General features: G+C 41.4%; 1 protein-coding gene across 2 annotated transcripts; it reads right to left on the bottom strand.

The window, feature by feature from the left end:
* Positions 1–3,365: 3,365 nt before the first annotated feature.
* Positions 3,366–20,854, bottom strand: ABHD4 (abhydrolase domain containing 4, N-acyl phospholipase B). 2 transcript variants are annotated; one of them, XM_075276691.1, is made up of 8 exons: positions 20,740–20,813; positions 16,477–16,696; positions 12,712–12,800; positions 11,362–11,734; positions 7,798–7,952; positions 6,421–6,532; positions 6,150–6,336; positions 3,366–4,161 (listed from the first exon to the last, which is right to left on the bottom strand). In XM_075276691.1, the coding sequence occupies exons 3-8, from the start codon at positions 12,749–12,751 to the stop codon at positions 4,072–4,074; spliced, it is 957 nt and encodes a 318-aa protein (XP_075132792.1). In that variant the 5' UTR covers positions 12,752–12,800; positions 16,477–16,696; positions 20,740–20,813; the 3' UTR covers positions 3,366–4,071. The 2 variants fall into 2 exon arrangements, with proteins under 2 accessions (XP_075132792.1, XP_075132791.1); XM_075276690.1 differs by lacking the exon at positions 16,477–16,696 and having other exon boundaries at positions 20,740–20,854.
* Between the last annotated feature and the right edge of the window lie 989 nt (positions 20,855–21,843).

Raw genomic sequence — 21,843 nt, 5'->3', positions numbered from 1 at the left:
AATGACAGCAAGCAGAGATCTAGAAAAATGCATCTCATCCTTCAAACAACAAGCCCTTAGGGCTAGTTCACACGTGAACTGCCCGCGCGGGTTTTGACACAGAGAGAGACGCGTCGAGCCGCGTCTCTCTCTTGTCAAAACCCGCCCGCCGCGACCATCGCTGTCGCGGCTTAACCCTCTGCTGTCAGCTCAAATGAATGAGCCGACATAGGAGGGAGCTGCCGGGGGCGGAAGCCACGCGGCTGAGCCTGCGCGGCTTCCGCCTGAAGAAAGGACATGTCCTTTCTTTTCTCTGCTAGCAGCAGCCCGCCGCTAGCGGAGAACAGAAGCCCGGCGGTCTCCATAGACCACCATTATAAGGGGAGGTTTTGGACGCGAAATCCGCTGTCAAAAACCTCCCCTTATACTCACGTGTGAACTAGCCCTTATATGGCCACATCATCAGAAAAACAAAGAAAATATAGCATCTAGCAATGTGAAGACAAAAACCCAAAAAATCGCCAAATCATTAGAACACAACTGGCTGCCGCAGGAAGGGAATATATAAGCTATGCGAGCGTATACCAGGGGAGACCCCCATATTTACAGCTTATAAGGGAAAATAAACTAAAAGTGACTCCCTCCCCAATCATAGGAGCAATTGGGGACATAGTAGGAAATGTGTGTACCCGATGTACTCCACACAGTTTTGTATTCAATTTTCACTATCCGCTGTGCAATCCCGCTTGGGATACTAATGCTCATTACATCCCCTGATAAATTCTGTGAGGGGTGTAGTTTCCAAAATTGGGTTACTTTTGGGGGGTTTTCATTGTTTTGCTACTCTAGGGGCTTTGTAAATGAGACATGGCGCCTGAAAACTATTCAGGCAAATTCTGCTTGTCATACCCCCACTGTCGCTCCTTCCCTTCCATGCGCTACCATCTGCCTAAATATCAGTTTACACCCACATGTGGGGTATTTCTGTGCCCCGGAGAAGTTGCATAAAAAACTGTGGGATGCATTTTCTCCTTTAACCCTTTGTGAATGTGCTAATTTTAGACATAAATTAATATATTATTGGACAAAAATGAAATTTCATCTATGTATTCTTTTAATTCCTGTGAAATGTTTAAAGGGTTCACAAACTTCCCAAATGCAGTTTTTAATTATTTGAGGGGTGCAGTTTTAAAAATGTGGTTTATGGGGATTTCTTTTATATAGGCTTTTATATTCCTCTTCAGAACTGAAGTCGTCCCTAAAAAAAAGGAGTTTGGGAAATTTTCTTGTAAATCTGGAAAATCGCTGTTAGGCTGCTTTTAACACTCCACTCATTCTGACACGTTAACACATTCAGAGTGAGCGCAGTAAAACAGAATCCCGTTGAGTTCAATGGGTTCAGTCTTATATGCGCTACCCATTGAACTCAATGGGAGGCTTTTTTACATATTGCTTTCAATGTGATACGCGCGTATCGAACAGCTTGACGTCACATGGCCTGGGAAATGGAAGCAGAGTTTCAAACAGCTGCTCCAAGGGATTCCCAGGTACCATATTCTCACTGATCTTTGATGACATATGAAAAGGATGTGTATTTACAGAGAATGCAGAATATGAAAAAGTTGGGAAACACTACCCTAATGGAAGGTACATGAGCATTAAGGTTTCTAGTGTCCATGTGAAGGTGGTTTTGTTAGTTTGCTCATTTTCTAACCTATGCCTCATACCTGTTTTGGAACATGTTACCTTTACCTGCCCTGACCTTCCCTTTCTCTATTACTTTCCAATATACAAGGTCAGTAAACATGAGGTCAGTAAACAGAGGAGTACCAAACCATCATGCCACTTCCAGATATTGCAGAACTTCCATTCAATTACGGTTTGGAAAATTTCTATTACAATACTAGTAGATGGGGTTTTCAAAACCTATAGCAACACATAGAGCAAGTAGTAATTCTGGAAATCCGGGGTTTGCACCATATTCCGCTCCCTGGGTGAATAGACTTGCAAACAACCGATACCAGATATTATACTACATTTAAATACATATAAGCACTACATATGATTTCAAGGACTTTATTGGAATACATGTTAATAGAAAGTTAACAAAACTGTACAATGCACCATGAGAACTTCAAAAGGTTTAAGTTATTTGTTTTTACAAATCACAAATACGCAATACAAATAACAAGTGTGACGGTGTAATGAGTAAAAAAAAACACTTCACCCCTGGCTTTGTACAGCGCACTACTGCAACTTCAGTATTTGTTAAAATATCAATATAGAATATATTTTACTTAGTGCTTCTTTTTAACTAGTTTAAATAGAATCAATTTAGTTACACTTAATCTTAAATGTATATATTAGATTATTATATAACTTAGTGGTTATCAATGTGACAAATGAACACAAATTCAGAAATCAATTACAAATAGCCAAGTACTGCCACAAGGGGGCAGCAGCATCTCAAAACCTGCTCTGAATTTTGCCTGAAATCTGCCTGCCATTCATTTTTTCTAGGCTGATATTTTCAGCTAGCAGAAAAAAACAAAAACAACAAATATCATGAATGAATAGGAGGCAGAAAAAAAAACAAAAACACTTGGTTGGGGCAGAATTTCGCAATGTGTACATAGCCCTAGCCTCAAAACGTGTAGTTCTGAAGCAGTTTGAGGAACATTTTATTGAGCCAAACTCAAAATTGGATTCAGCAGGAAGGAGACAAAAGTTTTTGCTTTATGTTTCCCCATTCCTTTCGATTCCATTCCAGATTTTTACTCAAAAATAAAACTACATGTGTGACGCCAGGATTCAGCTGACTCATTTACTGCAAAGATTTGGGGATAGTTATAGCTAGAGCAATATAGTGCCATAGCAATATACTTGTGCAGGAGGAGCAATAACACTTAAGTGGTGATAATATGCAAGGCACTTACGCAATGCCCTGAGACGATAAAGACATCACTAGGTGTGCATATAGTTCAAGATTGCTACACTGTAGAGGTAGGTAGTCCAAAGGCTATGGCTACTGGACGTAACTCCATAGTTGAAGAACATCAGAAGTACAAAACTATAAACTGGGGGGTGAATGCATTAGAAGCATCTATAGAGAAAAACCTACAGGAGTAAAGGTAAATTATAAAGGATCGGTGTAGCCATACATGGTATTTCTCAATAACATGGGCACAAAAATAATATAAAACTACCCATGCTTGACAAAACTTATATCATGGGTTTAAGTGCAAACATGGCCTCTAGAAATACAGTAACATACACATTATATAAATGAAGCCCCCCCCCTCCAAGTACATACTGTATCAATTCATAGGCCTAGTCAAAATTATTACAGTAAATTTCTTGTGTCATAAGATATATAAACTAGTCAGGACCCTTTTTACAAACAGAGGGCTATAGAAGGAGTTAAGATTTTAGCAAAGCCAAGGCAAAGCAGGACAGAACTCACCAAAAATACAAAAACACAATATACTTGGCAGTGAAAACGACTGGCACAAAATTCATTCTTAACATTGATTCTTACAATTACTGGTACCTAAAATCGAGGTAGTTCTATCAACATTCACAATGAGCCCCTCAGGGTTGGGGGCATCCAGTCACATACAAATCCGTATATCAAGCCAATTTGATGTGTGCTTCTTCAGTACTACAGTAACTTGGGGCAGATTGAAAGGAATCACAATTTAAATAGCCTTTTCTTGCAATGGAAGTACTGTGACATATTGATGGCACCTTGCAATAATAAAACATTCTTTGATTTGGGTCTATACATTGCCCTTACATCAGTAGTGAGGATTCAGACTTCAATTTATTTAACATGAGGTTTCCAAAAAGCGGAGTAACCTCGTGCTCAGAAAGCACTTTTAAGACACATAGCTGACATGAGGCATAGAGGTTGGTGAATGTCACCAAAAACGGGTGCTCATCCTGAGGAGGACATCAAAATGGCACAAGGTTATAAAATTTATTGTGCCCTCTAAAAATACCCAGTCACAAGTAGACAGGTCAGAGAAGAGTCGCTTCAGATGCTTTTGTCTAATTTAAAGGAAAGCTTCCTTCCAGGATGGCGGAGTAATCTCAATCCACTGCATCACAAATCTCTTCAACCACAGCATTGAAGACTCTCGGCTGATCGGCATATACATGGTGGGAGGCACCTTTTATGGCCTGCGGATGTAAATGTAAAAGAAATTAATTGTATTTGGGTCTCAAAAACCTGTACCAATTGAAATTATGCAATGGAATTAGGGAATTTATTTAAATAAATAAACAGACCTACAGTTTTCTGCAGCATCATTACTTTAAAAAAAAGACCTTTCACCACCTCTGATTCAAGTTCTTAGTATCCGTTAATAGGCACCACTCGACTGATTCCATCACAGTTGGAATTTTTTGTCTAGCCCCACCATTCCTGAGCAACAAGGACAGTTAGTTTTGGTGTCTGGTGTGCTATTTAAGCTCTGTAATGTCAGAAAGGCGGTGTCAGGCAGGGGAACGTTAGTCAGGGCTCCAATCAGAGGCAGTCAAAGCTCAGAATCACACCCCTTGTGTGCTCCAGCCTGACAACACCCTCATAACCGTACAGAGTCTAAACAGAATATCAGGCACCAAAACTAAGAACAGCTGTGCTAGAACCAGTGGAGCAGCATCTGATGAAATGAACTGGATGTGTTGGAGGTGATGAACAGTTCTTTTTAATACAACTATATAGGCAAGTACAGTGGGGAAGATTTATTAAGAATGGCATTAAATAAACCAGTCTCAATTAAAGGCCTCCAGTGGTGCAAGGTATTGCCTGAATTATCAAGAGGCTCCAGCCTCCCTTTAAAAAAAACAACAAACAAACAAAAAAAACTGGTGTGAACTATACTAAACATGTCATACCAAGGCATACCTGGCCCACACTTCCGCTGGCTGCCCCAAATTGACAAGACACATCTCGGGAGTCAAATCATACAATTCTGACTGCCTGCAGCTGACACTAGGGAATCTAATGCATATATTCTTAAACATCGGCGCGCCCCATTGACTGTAATAGGATCTGCCAGGTATCCACAGTTTCAAAACTAAAACCGGCGGAGAGAAACATCTTTATGCATGACTTTTTTTCTCCGCCAATTTTCTGAGGCAGATTCTCCAACGGAGTGTCCATCACAGATGTTAACTTAGCCTATGGCTGAGGCCACACATTGCTGAACAGCAACTCAGATTTCTGCAACATCTGGTCTCAGTGAGCCCTATTTTATAATAAATGTTGAATATTCACTTTGAGAATGACCTGCTGATTCTCCTTGAATGTATTTTTAACATATATTTGTTACTCCTTATGGAATACTAATTATTGTTATAAGCGCTGCCATACAATGTATTGGGGATCAGTACCTAATGAAAAACCTAATCAAAAGCTTTCACATTGCTAGGTCGACAGAAAAACAAAAGAGTAATGAATTTTGGAAGGTGGGGAAGAAAAACATTTAAAAAGCTGCCAAGCATTAACATACAAACTACCCTGTGTCAAAGGGTTAACAAGATATAAAGCAAAGTTAATATCCCCCTGTACTACTTATGAAATGTGTTTTATAATTGATGGTATACTTTAAAGAGGACCTTTCACCATCTGCGGAACATGCGGTTTTATATACTGCTAGAAAGCCGACTGCACTGAACTCAGCGCACTGTCAGCTTTCCCGTTCTGTGCCCCCGGTGAAGAGCTGTTGGTGCTGGTACCGTAGCTCTTCACTGTCAGAAGGGCGTTTCTGAGAGTCAGGAATGCCCTTCCTTACAGCAGCGTGTATTGCGCTGTACTGTGAGAGGGGGCGTTGCTTACCGCCCAGCGATGACACTGAGCGGTCCTCACCGCTCTCAAAGTACAGTGAGATAGACGCGGCTGTGAGGAGGGGCGTTCCTGACTGACTGTCAGAAACGCCCTTCTGATAGTGAAGCGCTACGGCACCGGCACTGATAGCTCTTCACTGAATTCAGCGCACTGTCGGCTTTCTAGCGGTGTATTACACCGCATGTGCCACAGGAGGTGAAAGGTCCTCTTTAAGGATTGGCTACCTGTGATTTCATCAATCTGGAAAAATGTCAAAACCATGGGGAGTTACAAAGCATCAGAAACAGGTAGATATCATTCTTTGACATGTATATCTTACCAAAGTGTTGACGTAGGAGTCAGGTCGCAGCAGTTTGGCCTTTTCACCTGAATTTCGATCAATCCAAGTCTCAGCTCCATAGACAAATGTGATGGGGACGTCTTTTGGAATTAAATCAAGACGGGACATCATTGGACGCTTAGCCCAGCCAAACTTCTCCATCATGGTTTTAAAGGCACTTTCACCGCTACCAGAAACATGAAGGCATGAGATGGACAGGAAATAAAATATCAAGCAAGTTTACTTAACACATTTATGAGGACCACCTTACCTTGGGGTTTGGGCATTGCAGTGGTAAATATATTCCATGATGGTGTCATCATCAAAAAACTCTTCAAATTTCCTCTTCAGATCTGGACGAAATCTTTGCACCAGCCTGGGCCCTGGTAATTCAGTTACATAAAACAGCATATAAGTTATGGAAGTTTCATCAAAACAAGATATTGAAGGAACAAATAAAAGTCCGTCATTGTGAAGACAAAAATAAAAAGAAACAAATCCAATGTAGAACATCTGTGACACATGCAAGGCGATATAAAGTAATTTATATCAAACTAATCTGAATACAATATCAGTCACAATACAGCCAGTGGGAGCCCATGCAGGAGAGAACTCTCATCATATAGTTAGGAGTCAACTCATGCCGCACATCTCAGAATACGAGGGGCAAAGATGGACACATCTGTAACTGCAGTGACTCTACTTGTCCGTAGAAGGGTTTTCCCTTAGATAGATGTTATAGCATATGAAACGTGACTAGTGGAACACCTTATGATCACAAGATTTTTTCCCTTATAGCACTGCCCCCTACAATCTGCTATACAGGTACCCTTGAATGATTTTGTCTTATAGTTCTCTGTACAGTGCAGCCACTAACCAGATGTCCAATCATTCTTTGAGATCTCCTAGTGGTCATGGGTTTCAACAATCAGAAAATTATGGCATATACTAGTTATACATCACTTAATTTCAAAGCTTTCAAGAAATATTTCTGAAGTTCGACACAATATTGAAAATTTTGCCTAAAGGCAAAAAGATCTATTGTAGAAATTTCTACGACTAAAAATCCATATTACACATTTGAGTGGGATTGTTTTGACAGTAAGTATGTGAATTTCTGAAAACCCCATTTAGATAAATTTCTGCTAAAATCTTGCTGTTTTAGTTTGCTACAATGAACCGATGTGCACTTTTTTCAGATTTTGTATGTTTTTAAGATGCTTTAAAAATGTGTTGGTTCTTCTTGCAGGGATCCAGCTGGCTGGGAGAGCTTTAAGGGTTTTCAGGACTAAAATACTCACAGCCTATTTGCTTAGGTGAACGCCACTTCTGCTCCATAGGACTGTGACATTATATTAATGAATCACATTAAGCTCAGTCCCATCCAAATGAATGGCAGTGAATATGCTACAGCACTTATCCCAACACTGCGTCATCTTCAAAACAGATAGTCTTGGAAGATGAAAGGCCCTTAATAACAACAAAAATTTTGTGGCATACATGTTGATGAATATGGCATGGGCAGTGACCCTGAACCTACATCCACTTTCAGAAAGGTGGCAGGCTGGCACAGAAATACCACATATTACTATTTTAGTTGCAAGTGGTGTGATAAATAAGATAAATTCCAACCCCCCTGTGTACTCACCCCAAGGTCCTGCTGCTCTGACAACTGCCAAAGGGTTAGATCGCCCGAGAACTGCAGCCAAAGCTTTCACCCAAGCTGGGGGAGAACGCATCTCACTGGGGTCTGTAGGCAGAACAGGGAAGCCCCAGGGGTCAACAAGAATAAGATGCCTCACTCTAAGGGATAAAACAAAATGGATCAGTAAACAATGAAAAAAAAAGACATTAATAGCATTAAATCTATGCAACAAAACAGCAAAAATGCCACAATGCACAGTATAAGCCACTCACTATAATATGTTAAAGAGACATCAGTCATACTGAGAAAAACGGTTTCATATATAAAAGAATAGCAGCGTCTACATTTACAGTACTTCCTTCATTTGCTAAGAAAAAACATACCAAAAATATTCTTAACATGGATCTTGTACTCTTTGTCTCAATGAGACAATATAACATGGCGTGGCCACGTTTGGTGGTTGGTTACATTATTGCTGAAGAGAGACAGTGCTGCATCAGATTAGGGAGCATGCCAGAAGGCCGTAAACAGCGAAAAGTACCAGAGTACAGCGAAAAGTACCAGAGCCCCATTACTAGACTGACAGGGAATAGAAAAGGCGAGTAACACTTTTTTTTCCGTAAAGTATCAATACCTTATTACAAATTTTAGTGTTTTTGTCAGATTTTTCTTCAAATCAAGTATCAAGTTAAAAAAATAAGATATTAGTCAATAATTGCAGTTCTTTCTGAACAGGTTCAACTTAGAGGGAGTTAACACTAGCGCTGTTGTCTGTCCTTTGTGATTCCGTCCAAAAGCCAGGCAACACTGCTTAGGGATGTCTTGCCGGCAGTCAGTTTAAAAACCCATTAATTTCAATGTGTTTTTAAAGCAAATCGCCGATGTCCATATGCAGGCTCTCCGCCATGAAACCTTAATTTTTGCAAAAAATAAATAAATTTTTCAGCGGAGAGGCTGCATACGGACACCGGCGGTTCGCTTTAAAAGCCCTATGAAATTAATGCATTTTTAAACTGACCACCGGCAAGCCGTCCCCTATCCAGTTTTTCCAGGGATTTAGGCAGAAACACAAAGGGTGGACAAGTGTGAACACCGCACTAGGTTCATGGATTTTGGCTGAGGGCTGATTTTATTATTAGAATTTTTTAAAAAAAATTTTTTGATGCATTCACCTCAAAATAAAAACATAGATCTGTAGAATAATTTCCCTTAATAGTGGCTATTAAAAGGTTAAAAGGAAACAAATTCTAACGTAACATAAAAAAATAAATCCAAAAGAAGTATCCCCCCAAAAACAAAATGTTAAAATAACCTTTATTGGTCTGCATTAAAACTAGGTGGCTATGCGGCCCCTATTGTATCCAATTACCGTATTTTTCGGACTATAATTTTTTTCCCCCAAATTTCGGAGGAAAATGAGGGTGCGTCTTATAGTCTGAATGTGGGTTTGCAGCATGGCCGCGCTACTGCCACCGCTGGTTTTCTTCAGCGGCAGGAGTGTGACAATCTTGCAGGCCCCGGCAGCTAAAACACTCCCCGGCATCCGCCGGTCTATTACAGCAGATGCCGGGGACTGTCTTAGCTGCCGGGGCCTGCGGATTGCCGCGCTACTGCCGCTGAAGAAAACCAGCGGTGGCAGTAGCGCGGCCATGCTGCAAACCCACTGCTCCTCCGCAGGTCCCGACAGTTAGTTAGCCCCCCCCCCCCCCCCCGGCCTCATACCTTTAGTGATGCAGGCCGGCTCCTGCACGGCGAGGCCGCAGGAGCCGGCCTGTTCCGATGACAGCCGGGAGCCTAATGAAGGCTCCGAGGCTTGTCATAGATATATATTACTATCGCGGCTGGTCTAGGACACTCCGCGATAGTAATGTATAGAATCTCCCATAGACGGCAATACACTTGTATTGCCGTCTATGGGACTTGCAATCAAATGATTGCAGGTTCAAGCCCCCTAGGCGGGGGATATTAAAATAGTAAAAAAAAAAAAAAAAAAAAAAACCACTTAAAAAAAATATAATAAAAAATAAAATAAATAAAAGTTCACCTCCTTTCCCTAGAATACAAATAAAAGTATAACATTACTGTGAAACATATACATTAGGTATCCCTGTGTCTGAAAATGCCCGGTCTACACCTGGCCCCACAAAAAAAACGCCCTATACATCCCCGTACAGCTGCAGGGTCACCTGTCAATGTGGCCTTGCAGCTGTTCCAAAACTACAACTCCCATATATTAAATATTTTACCATTTTTTGCCTGAAAATTTTTTTTCCCTATTTTTCTCCTCTAAAACCTGGGTGCGTCTTATAGTCCGAAAAATACGGTATATATGTGTCGATACTACACATCAAGTTAAACTTTTTTATTTTAGTGTTGGTAATCCCAGATCCACAGTGCTATAACATAAATAAATAAATAAGTCTGCCATATCTCTAGGACCATTTACATGCATAATAACAATGATGGGAAATAATGCCAGTCTCTGTCACCATGAAATAACACACTGCATTCTCCCACACAGCAGGTGCAGATTAAAAAGAATACAGGTTTAGGTTGAGTGCACACGGGGGTTTTTTGTTCCGGAGGCCGCTTCAGTTTTCGGACCAAAAAACAAGTAGCTGCTACTTGATGCTGATGCGCGGTCGCGCACTCCCCTCCGGATTAGGCCCAATGAATGGGTCTAGTCGGGAGGGAGTGTCTTCAGGCGGATTCGCGAGGCGAATCGACCTGAATAATGAGCATGTCCATTTTTTTTTCTGGGAGCCAGAACAAACAGCTCTCGGAAAAAAGAACTGACCGGCTCCCATTGATTTTAATGGGAATCATCTTTTTGGTAAGGATTTTGAGGCGAATTTGGCCTCTAAATCCTGACCAAAAAAACTCTGTGTGAACTCAGCCTTAGTGCCCCTTTAAGCCAGGGTGGATTCCACTGAACTGCTTGTCAGTGTGAGTAATATGTATAACAGCTGCAGAAATGGATCCATCTAAGAATATGTTATATATATATATATATATATATATATATATATATACACACACACACACACACAATGCAGTTTTTTCTTTGAATTTTTTTTTTTTTTTTACACACTATAAGGTCCTGGAAAATTCACTTTAAAAAAAAGAAAACCTGTCAAAACCAACATTGGTTTTAATGAGTTTTTCAAGACGAAATCGTCATGTTGCTTTTTTTTTATTTTTATCCCTCTAGCTGAAAAAAAAAAATCAGCTAGAGGAAAAAACTGCTACTGACTCCCACTGAAATTAGTGGAAGGCGGGTTTTTTTTTCGACAATTTTTTTTTAGCCGGCATGCGAGCGCTCCCCATAGAAATGAATGGAAAAAAGCAGTCCATTCATTTCTATGGGGAGCGCTCGCATGCTGGCTCCCATAGAAATGAATGGGAAGTGTCCGGCAGCCCTGCTGTAACGCCGGCGTGTACGGCTGTGATACACACTGGCGTTCGGTAGTGTGAATGCACCCTAACTGTTTTCCATCTGGTTCACTGAAACAGAATGTGTTTTACTTTCTTCAACAATGACGAGACTTACTAATTTCTAACTCTTACCTCTGAGGGTGCTTGATGGAATAGGCGGTAGCAAGGAATCCCCCTAAACTGTGCCCCAGAAGGATCATGTCCTTGATTCCCATCTCCTGCCTCCACTGCTCAATGGATGAAACAAACTGCTCCTCTGCCCCCTCTGGATCACTAGGGAAGGTTGGTCGAGAGCTGCGTCCAAATCCCAACAAATCAAAGGCATGAAGGGTTCGTCGACTACTCAGAGCATCTATGTTCTGGATCCAGAGCCCCACTCCTCCTCCGAATCCATGAACCATCACTAGTGGAGTCTTATCACGGCGCTCAGGGCTCACAGTTAGAGTCCAGATCTTATTTGCATCAGGTAGGGAGACATAGCGAGCAGAAAATCTGTTCCGGATACCTAAATAAATAAGAATATTTATTTATTTGCTTACTTGTGTAGCGCCATCATATTCTGCAGCACTTCACAGACATTGTCAGTTGCTATACAAAAATTGATGGGTGTATCCAGCAAATATATATATATAAAATAAAAATATATAAAACTTAACTTATATTCATTTCAAGACGCAGTCCATAAAAAACATCGTGACGCTAGGTTCACACCTGCGTTCAGCCCTCCGTTCTGTGCTTTCCGTCTTCTGCATGCCAGAAGACGCAAAGCACAGACCGGGTCCGGCCGTGAGCGGCGGTGAGTGTTTCATGCTCTCCGCCGCGAAACCGGATTGTTTAATCCGGACACAGAGTACTGCATGTCCGATTCTGTGTCCGGATTAAAAAACCCGGTTTCGCGGCGGAGAGCATAAAACGCTCACCGCCGCTCACGGCCGGACATCTTTCTCACCCATTCAAATGAATGGGTGAGAAAGACTCCTGCAGATTTCCGTATCCTGCTCTGTTTTATGCAGGAAACGGAAACCTGCAGAACGGAGTGCCGGGCGCAGATGTGAACGAGCCCTGAGGTTCTGAGTGTGAATAAAAATACTATTTACAAAAACATGCCAAGATGGAAAAAATGGACCAACATATGTATGGTTAACCGCTGACATGTTTCAAGGAGTTCACCTCTTAGTCATAGTAGTTCGCTATGAACAGGGTCTCACGAACAGTAGCTCTATCTCGAGCAGGGCCCTCAATCCCATTGTGTGAATTGATTATTACTCTGTAATGTATCTTTAAGTCTGTACTAGAACACTACATTTTGCAAAGTGCTGTGGAATATGTTGGGGATATATAAATAAAATGTATTATTATATTATTATTTTAATTAAACTATAATGACTCTTTAAAACAAAACAATAAAAAAACCCATAAACTGGACTTCAAGCGTTTGGTGTGAACTAGATTTTATAACAAAGAAACATCATTATTCCTTACACTGAAGAATCCTGGTTTCAACAGCTTTTAACTGAGACATGGAGGTTGGGCACCAAGACGGGATCCAGCCAGTAAACCAACTTTGAGACCTTTGACAGAAAAAATTGAAAATTGAGGTATTGGTTCCTAATATACTTATTTTTACTGAATCATAACACTACCATTTCTTGTATATGATCTACATCATACTGTTATATAACTGTTGATGGGTAACTTATGCAATATGAACCTTTAATACAAACACAGGCATAAGAGTGGCTGTCTACGTCCTTACCATGCTTTCACTCTAAATAGGTACCATTCTCAGAAAATATAGATTACTTTACAAACGTGGAAGGCAGATACGGTAACCGGAATGCATTTTTGTGAGTGAGCGGAGACACCCCTTACTCTAATGTTACAGGCATAATTTTTCTACCTGTTACAGTCCATATTTCTTTTTCAAGTGGTGGTGTAGTACAACTATTTTATTTTGTTTGCCAAGACAACACATTGGAAAATGACAACCAATGAACCAACAATAGCGTGCTGGAAGTTATCACTTTACTCCCCTTTAGGCTAGGTTAGGCTATATTCATTCTTTTTCTATTACTAAAAAATAGGATAAGCAGTATAGTGTAGAAGTCAGTGGCAAACGTATGGAATACCATTACATGGAGCGATATATCCCCTGTACACCTCCAAAGTGCTATGAATAAAGCTTTACATAGAAGCCCGCTCTCTGAATAAGCACTGTGTAATACAACATATTCCCCAAGGAACAAGTACATGGTGCTATCTGATTATTACCAGGGGGGCAACGGGCAGAACCACAGTGATTGTCCGATAATTTTCTTTTCAGACAGGTTGTACCCAGAGTGCAACACACACACATATATATATATATATATATATATATATATATATATATATATATATATATATATATCAAGTCCTATGAAAAAGTTTGGGCACCCCTATTAATCTTAATCATTTTTAGTTCTAAATATTTTGGTGTTTGCAACAGCCATTTCAGTTTGATATATCTAATAACTGATGGACACAGTAATATTTCAGGATTGAAATGAGGATTATTGTACTAACAGAAAATGCGCAATATGCATTAAACCAAAATTTGACCGGTGCAAAAATATGAGCACCTCAACAGAAAAGTGACATTAATATTTAGTACATCCTCCTTTTGCAAAGATAACAGCCTCTAGTCGCTTCCTGTAGCTTTTAATCAGTTCCTGGATCCTGGATGAAGGTATTTTGGACCATTTCTTTCTACAAAACAATTCAAGTTCAGTTAAGTTAAATGGTCGCCGAACATGGACAGCCCGCTCTCAAATGATCTGAAAACAAAGATTGTTCAACATAGTTGTTCAGGGGAAGGATACAAAACGTTGTCTCAGAGATTTAACCTGTCAGTTTCCACTGTGAGGAACATAGTAAGGAAATGGAAGACCACAGGGACAGTTCTTGTTAAGCCCAGAAGTGGCAGGCCAAGAAAAATATCAGAAAGGCAGAGAAGAAGAATGGTGAGAACAGTCAAGGACAATCCACAGACCACCTCCAAAGAGCTGCAGCATCATCTTGCTGCAGATGGTGTCACTGTGCATCGGTCAACTATACAGCGCACTTTGCACAAGAAGAAGCTGTATGGGAGAGTGATGAGAAAGAAGCCGTTTCTGCACGTACGCCACAAATAGAGTTGCCTGAGGTATGCAAAAGCACATTTGGAGAAGCCAACTTCATTTTGGAAACAAAGATTGAGTTGTTTGGTTATAAAAAAAGGCGTTATGCATGGCGTCCAAAAAGAAACAGCATTCCAAGAAAAACACTTGCTACCCACTGTAAAATTTGGTGGAGGTTCCATCATGCTTTGGGGCTGTGTGGCCAATGCCGGCACCGGGAATCTTGTTAAAGTTGAGGGTCGCATGGATTCCACTCAGTATCAGCAGATTCTTGAGAATAATGTTCAAGAATCAGTGACGAAGTTGAAGTTACGCCGGGGATGGATATTTCAGCAAGACAATGATCCAAAACACTGCTCCAAATCAACTCAGGCATTCATGCAGAGGAACAATTACAATGTTCTGGAATGGCCATCCCAGTCCCCAGACCTGAATATCATTGAACATCTGTGGGATGATGTGAAGCGGGCTGTCCATGCTCGGCGACCATCTAACTTAACTGAACTTGAATTGTTTGTCCAAAATACCTTTATCCAGGATCCAGAAACTGATTAAAAGCTACAGGAAGCGACTAGAGGCTGTTATCTTTGCAAAAGGAGGATCTACTAAATATTAATGTCACTTTTCTGTTGAGGTGCCCATACTTTTGCACCGGTCAAATTTTGGTTTAATGCATATTGCACATTTTCTGTTAGTACAATAAACCTCATTTCAATCCTGAAATATTACTGTGTCCATCAGTTATTAGATATATCAAACTGAAATGGCTGCTGCAAACACCAAAATATTTAGAACTAAAAATGATTAAGATTAATAGGGGTGCCCAAACTTTTTCATAGGACTGTATATATATATTATATATATATATATATATATATATATATATATAGCAACAATAAGGCTTCATTCACATCTGCGTAGGGCATCCCTCTGGCACAGATCTCGCAGAAATTGGCAGACAAAAAGTGCTGCAAGCTCGAATTCTTCATCCAGTAGTTTCAGTTGAAAAAAAAAAAATTATAACCGACCATGTTGTCTATTTTTACGCACTTGCGACATACAAGGAGAACAGATAGGACAGAACAAAAGTGAACGTGGCATAACACAATTAGTGAAGTTGGATGAAAACATAGGTTAGATGAAGTACTACATACAGTATAACCCTACAGTAATGATCCAAAGGAAGGCAAAAACCCCATGAGTCTGATGCTCAGTTACCCATGTCGGGGGGGACCTTCCAGATTCCAAATCTGACCAGTAAACAACCCTGGACTGTCTTGACCAAAAGCCTAAATCTAATGGTTAGGGGGTGTTCACACTACTGTTGGTGGCCACTCAGCAGTGTCCGTGGCTATTGTCCATACAAGATTTTAGCAATGGACACTAGCTGGTTTGTTTGCAATTTCCATTCATTTCAATGGGATTTTATCTTGTGTCCTTTAGTGTCCATTTACAACCATGTCCCTTTCTTCAAGCGGACATAAAATCCTAGATGCAGGACTTTTCTGTCCGTTATTTTTTTAACATTGAGGTCTATGGGCAACTGACATATAATGGACAGTAACTGATAGCCTCAGTTACTGTCTGTTTGTGTCCATTTTTTTTTTTTTTTTAAAGGGACACCTGAGCGGACACCAACGGTAGTGTGAATCCTACCTTAGGAGAATATGGCATGGAAGCCCATCAGCAGATAGCTGACAGACTTCTGCAGATAGCCCAGGCAGGCTACCACTGGGGTTCAGAACACAATGCTGATCAGAAGGTCATATTAGGGTACTGAAATGTATGCAAATTTCACTTATAAGTGTTGGCCAGCTTTAATGTATGTATTCCACTTATTGGCTCCTGAGAACCATGGACATTGCGTTATTTTACTAGATAGGAGGGCTCTTAGGGATTATAAATAAGGGTCAGCTTTTCTTCCTGAAACACCACTCATGTCCATGGCTTGGGTGCGATACTGCTGTTCATTCTATGTGACTTTACTGGAATGCCAATAGTCACCATTGAAGAGGGGCAGTTAATAAAACAAAATAACATTCATATCCCAGACAATGCAGTTCACCTCTGGCGTTTATTACTCACTTACCTCCCCTTACTTCATGAACTAACTTCATGTAGTCATACAAGGATATACAGGGGTTGTTCTCTCTCAAGGCCCAAGACCAGCACCCTCATCTGAAATTCTTTGTCCTGCCGTTAAGATCCTATCGCCCTGCTTAACTATGATGTTCTACCCAGCCCAACTGCACACAGATACTCAGGAGATGAGTGATCAAGATAGGTGCAATGAACCTAGTCAAAGCCACCTGAAAGAAAAGGAGAGGAAAGAGAAAAAGAAAATGTAATGCCAACAAAAGAGCAAAACCCATAAGCCCCCATTAACAGATAGTGCCCCGTTAATGGGCGCCTGTCACCAGGGTGAAGCATATTAAACCAGCAACACATTCAAGCTAACCTGATTGCAATGAGGAAACTTCTGCTAACGTTCATTAAAAAGTACTACGGGGAAAAACGGCAATGTGTTACCATCATGGTTTTTCATGCATCCTTTTCTTGCTTCAGGATGCTACTGGGGGGGGTCTTAGTCTTAAGCCCATAAATATCTGATGGATAAGCCATAAATATATGATAGATGTGGGTCTCATAACTTAGATAGCAATAGCAGTCAGCTTTGGTTGTTTCAGTAACTTCTATACCAGTGATCAGAGAGATACACGCATGCACAACCCACCTATACTCAATGTGTGTGTGCTTGCCAAGTCCCTGATGTCGAGAAAGACGTAGATCCCATATATCAGGAATTTATGGTATATCCCATGAATATAGGAAGAAATACCGAGTTGGGAATATTGGTTGCACACAGACATTTGCCTTGTCCAAACAAACATGCCCATGGGGATAGAGTTATTTCATGCTATGTTTTAAGCCTATATCAGAAGAATACATCCATACAGGTATACAATGTATACTACACCCCCATAGGGTTACACTATACAGGTTTATGACAGAAACATTCTCTTATGAATATAACACATGTACAATTTGAGCACCTTATCTAAGAGTATAGGTAAAGTACAGCCTGCTACAAGAAAGGGAAGGTTTATGAGTAAAGTGTTACATACTTATGTACTGTATATACTGTATGTTTGGATTTTTGTTTTTATTTAAATGTAGATTGTGAGCCCCACATAGAGCTCACAATGTACATTTTTCCCTATCAGTATGTCTTTTTGAAATATGGGATGGAAATCCATGCAAGCACAGGGAGAACATACAAACTCCTTGCAGATGGTTTTTTGCCCTTGGCGGGATTTGAACACCAGGACTCCAGCGCTGCAAGGCTGCAGTGCTAACCACTGAGCCACCGTGTGGCCCCTTGTATGTTTGGATTTGTGGGTAAAAATAAGGCAAAATGTTTCTTTGAACTGGATGGAAAGAACAGAAGAATCGGTCATAGAAAAGCCATCCCATTATAAACTTTTATTCTCTGACTCCAGACTCCTATTCTCTGACTCCTATTTGCTAGGCCTCATGTACGGACTGTCCGCAATTCCAACATCAAAATGGAATAGTAAAAAAGTAATATGTATAGTCAGAAATAAGCAATGATGTTTACATGCTACAATAGCATGCTGGACTATATCTAGGTCACTCAAGAACAGAAATAGCTATAATAATCACTTAGTAATGAGAGAAGTGGAACAACTGAATAGCAGCGTATGGAGCGGCTGCAATCACATGACCTCTCTGTCATGGCTGTCAGTCTATGCTGAGTCACTGTCCTGTTAGTTGTCAGGTGAAGTGATTTGTGCAGTCTCCTCCTGCCACATAGTTCACTTACTTCCCTATTGCATAAGGTAAGCACAATGACGATAGAAAAACTCAAGTCACCTTTTATATCTCAACCTTATGCCCAGTAATAACATTGTCACGGTAATATTGGCTTTGTGCTGATCACTGGTTAAAAGCCTTAGGAAAAGCTATGGTGAGCGAAAACAATAAAAATCAGTGATGAAGAAAACCAGCAAAGAGTTTGTAAGTTCTGCCTGTTTCTGCGTGGGAGTCCCCCCATACTGATAAGGAATGTAGATTGTGAGTCCTATATGGGACAGTGACTTGCAATGTCTGTAAAGTGCTGTGGAATATGTTGGCGCTATATAAGTAAGCTAAATAAAAATGGAACTGCAATATTCCACAGGATTGATTAACAGAATGAGGGTTAGAGCTCCTCTATGGCTCCCATATTGAGAGATAAACAAATGTAATGTCACTTAGAATGAACTATGTAGGACCTAGATTTTGACCTAGGCCTGAAAAGTAAAACACAAGCCTGATGTTTTAAAGAGACTGCAGCCATATATCACTGTCCACCGAAACGTGCAAGTTAATGTGACTGCAACATGTTGTACAGCTTTGGCGCTCCTCAGCAGCCATATTCCAATACAAATAAATGACCGTCTCAGAATCTGTCACCACATTCCTGGGTTGTCAGTGTGATGTTGGATAAGCAGAGACCTCTAGAGCCAGACATACAGGCTCAGATTTAGCACTGTGTTTACAATTAGACACAATGAAATGTTTCACATCTAGCTTGGGCTAAAAAAAATTTAGACTAGTTAGACATATGGGTGAGGATTCTCAGAAAAAGGGAGTGTGGCTTAAATGTACGATGCTCCAAAATTGTGTCTCAAAGTCAGCCAAGTTACACTAGGATCACACTAGCGTTCAGGTTTCCAAAAGCAGTTACTCGTGGACCCCACAGACTATAATGGGGTCTGCTGGGTTTCTGTCGATTTCAGGACTTTTCTCTCTGTCTAATTTAAGCAGACTAGGGAATGGAATACGCAAACGCTAGTGTGAACCTTATGTAAAAGGTGTTATAAACGTAGATTAGACAGTGTAAAGATTCACCAGATTTATCTTCCTGCATCAGCCACTGTGATAAATCGGGTGTATTTTCATACTTCCTGTGTAAGCTTACACTATCTAACTAGTCGTAAATCTGGCATATAGCCTCTATAGTCACATGAACCACGTGGCTGCACTAAATAGCTGGTTACCATAGCACTTTGGCTTTCCTAATATGCCGAACGATTCTTCTTCCTACCTTTTTCAGAAGACGTGGAATAAAAAGATTTTTTCTTCTTTAAACTGTAACAGTAAATATGGGCCACTGTCTCTGTTAAACCGGACGATCACCTTAGAGGGCTTATCTGGGAAGTTTAGATTAATTTACCTAATCAGGCAGACTCTGTATGATGGACCCTCGGGTTCATGCTTGGTTCCGACCCCCAGGTCACGTGATTGGAACCAGCATTATGTCCCCCGGGTAGTTCTGCCCTCTTCCTCATCTCACAGGTATTTTACCTGTGTTATGGGGGCTGGCTGACCGAATGAATCTGTGTGTATTTTCTGCTTGGATTTGTAAGTAGATTTCTCTGCGATTGTGAAACTAAATCTGTTTGTGTTACATTGGGATCTACTTTATCTTATATTTTACACTTCACATGGCAAAGGATACAATTTGCAATGATATGCTGTAGATTTCAATATCTACATGGTAAGTCAATTTACACACAGAATTTCCATAATCCTATCTGCTTACGATTCACACTAGCGTCACTTCTCCATTGATGGGGTCCGTCAGGGTACCCAGACAACAGAGAGATGGGCTAAAACTGTGGTCACATACAAAGCCCGAAAAACCCCACTGACTATTATAAGATTCATGCGGGGAGGAAAAAGTTTTCTGTGCAGGAGACTACAAAGGAGTCAGAGACTCCAGGTCAGATATGAACGTAGACTGTTGATGGTACCATAATGTAATCTGCAGATGAGACACAACATGTGTATTCACCCACAATGACAACTAGTTGCGTAATTTACATCAATCTCTTTAACCCCATCCTGCCTGCTGGGTGAAGCCTCAGTTACACAAGCGCAGTGACTAGTGAACCTTATAGCCATTTACCAGAGTGTGAATATGATCAGATCTACAGCGGTCAGTATATGTCAATGAAGAGGACTAACAGAGGTCTATAATGACATAGCTGGCTACATCTATAGAACAATATTGTGATCAAATATTTCCTTCTCCCCAATATAAACAATCAGCTTAGTCTGTAACCTGAAGTGGTCCTACAACTCCCGGCATAACAGGAGAGCTACCCATGCTGGGAGTTGTAGTCACCAGGCCAGATCTCCATCACTATAGCACCTGTAGCTGTTACACAACCATAGAGGAGCCGCTATACAAGCACTGTTGTGTAACCAGGGCCTATGGCTAGGCCGGCCTGTGTATGGTTAATACCCCATCCCATCATTACTCTGCCCCCATGATGGCACTTACTGCTCCTCCAGCTCCTCGGCCATCACAGGATCGCTCTCCTGAAGTCCTGGCATTACACAACCTGGAAGAAGCTGTTCCGCACCGGTACAAGAGAGGCACAACTGGGAGGTGGCAGGAGGAGGAGGCAGCCAGAACTCAGAGGCTGTGGGCGGGGACTGGATGACAGCGGGGCGGGGTTATCAGGGTGTGGGGCGTGTTTATGGCTCGGCACCGCCCACAGCAGAGCAGGCGTAGTGTAAGTGTATTACAAATGAATGGGAGTGGGAGGCAGGGCTGTCTGAGGAGGAGGAGGAGGCAGCCAGAACTTAGAGGCTGTGGGCGGAACTGGACGACAAGATAGGGCTGTCGGAGGAGGAGAGGTGGTGGTGGGAATAGTTTCTGCTCCTTACATCATCGCCTCTTATTATCATACCTGCTGTGTCATGATGAAAGAGAAATCTGGGACACGCGTCATAATATCAGTATACAATGTAACAGGACATGTTCCCGGGGATCCACAGAGAGACTGACTGTGAGAAAGCCTGGCCTGGCCTCTTCAACTGCTTCAAGGACGCTATCTGAAACCGGCTTGTTCTCAGGAGGGAAGAAGTCACCTTTCAGGACTGCTGCAGGCTCATCCATAGCCTGCTCCAGGACTACTCCATCTTGGACAGCCTGAGAGGCGAAGACGAAGAAGAAGACTGAGGCCTTTATCTTCGATTGTTTCCTCCATTTTGTGCTTTTGTTTTTGCAGGACTGTGTATTTGGTATGTTACCCTGCCAAAGCCCTAAGCCAGTCTCCCTCTCTCTCTCTCTCCCCCTCCCCTTCCTCCCCCACGCTGGCTTGGCTGCTCTGGCAGAGCTATTGTTCTAGTTAGAATAGGAATTGTTTGCCTCCCTCATGTCTGTGTGTTCTTCAATAAAGCTTTGGACACTGTGTTTCCCCCCCCTCCTCCTCTGTCAGATAGCTAGTTGTTGAATGCATGCATGCTGTGGGGCTAGGAAGTACTGGTATGGGGTGGGGGTGAGATGGAGCACCTAGGGAGATTTCTTCCTGGAGCTCTGTCTTACCTTGCTCCATGAGGTAGGGGAAATGTAATTTATTTATTATGCAAGTATTGTATG

Source organism: Leptodactylus fuscus, chromosome 1 (assembly GCF_031893055.1).
Source record: "Leptodactylus fuscus isolate aLepFus1 chromosome 1, aLepFus1.hap2, whole genome shotgun sequence".
Classification (NCBI taxonomy): domain Eukaryota; kingdom Metazoa; phylum Chordata; class Amphibia; order Anura; family Leptodactylidae; genus Leptodactylus; species Leptodactylus fuscus.
The sequence above is the reverse complement of the archived record's forward strand: the minus strand, read 5'-3'. Positions and strand labels throughout refer to the sequence as shown.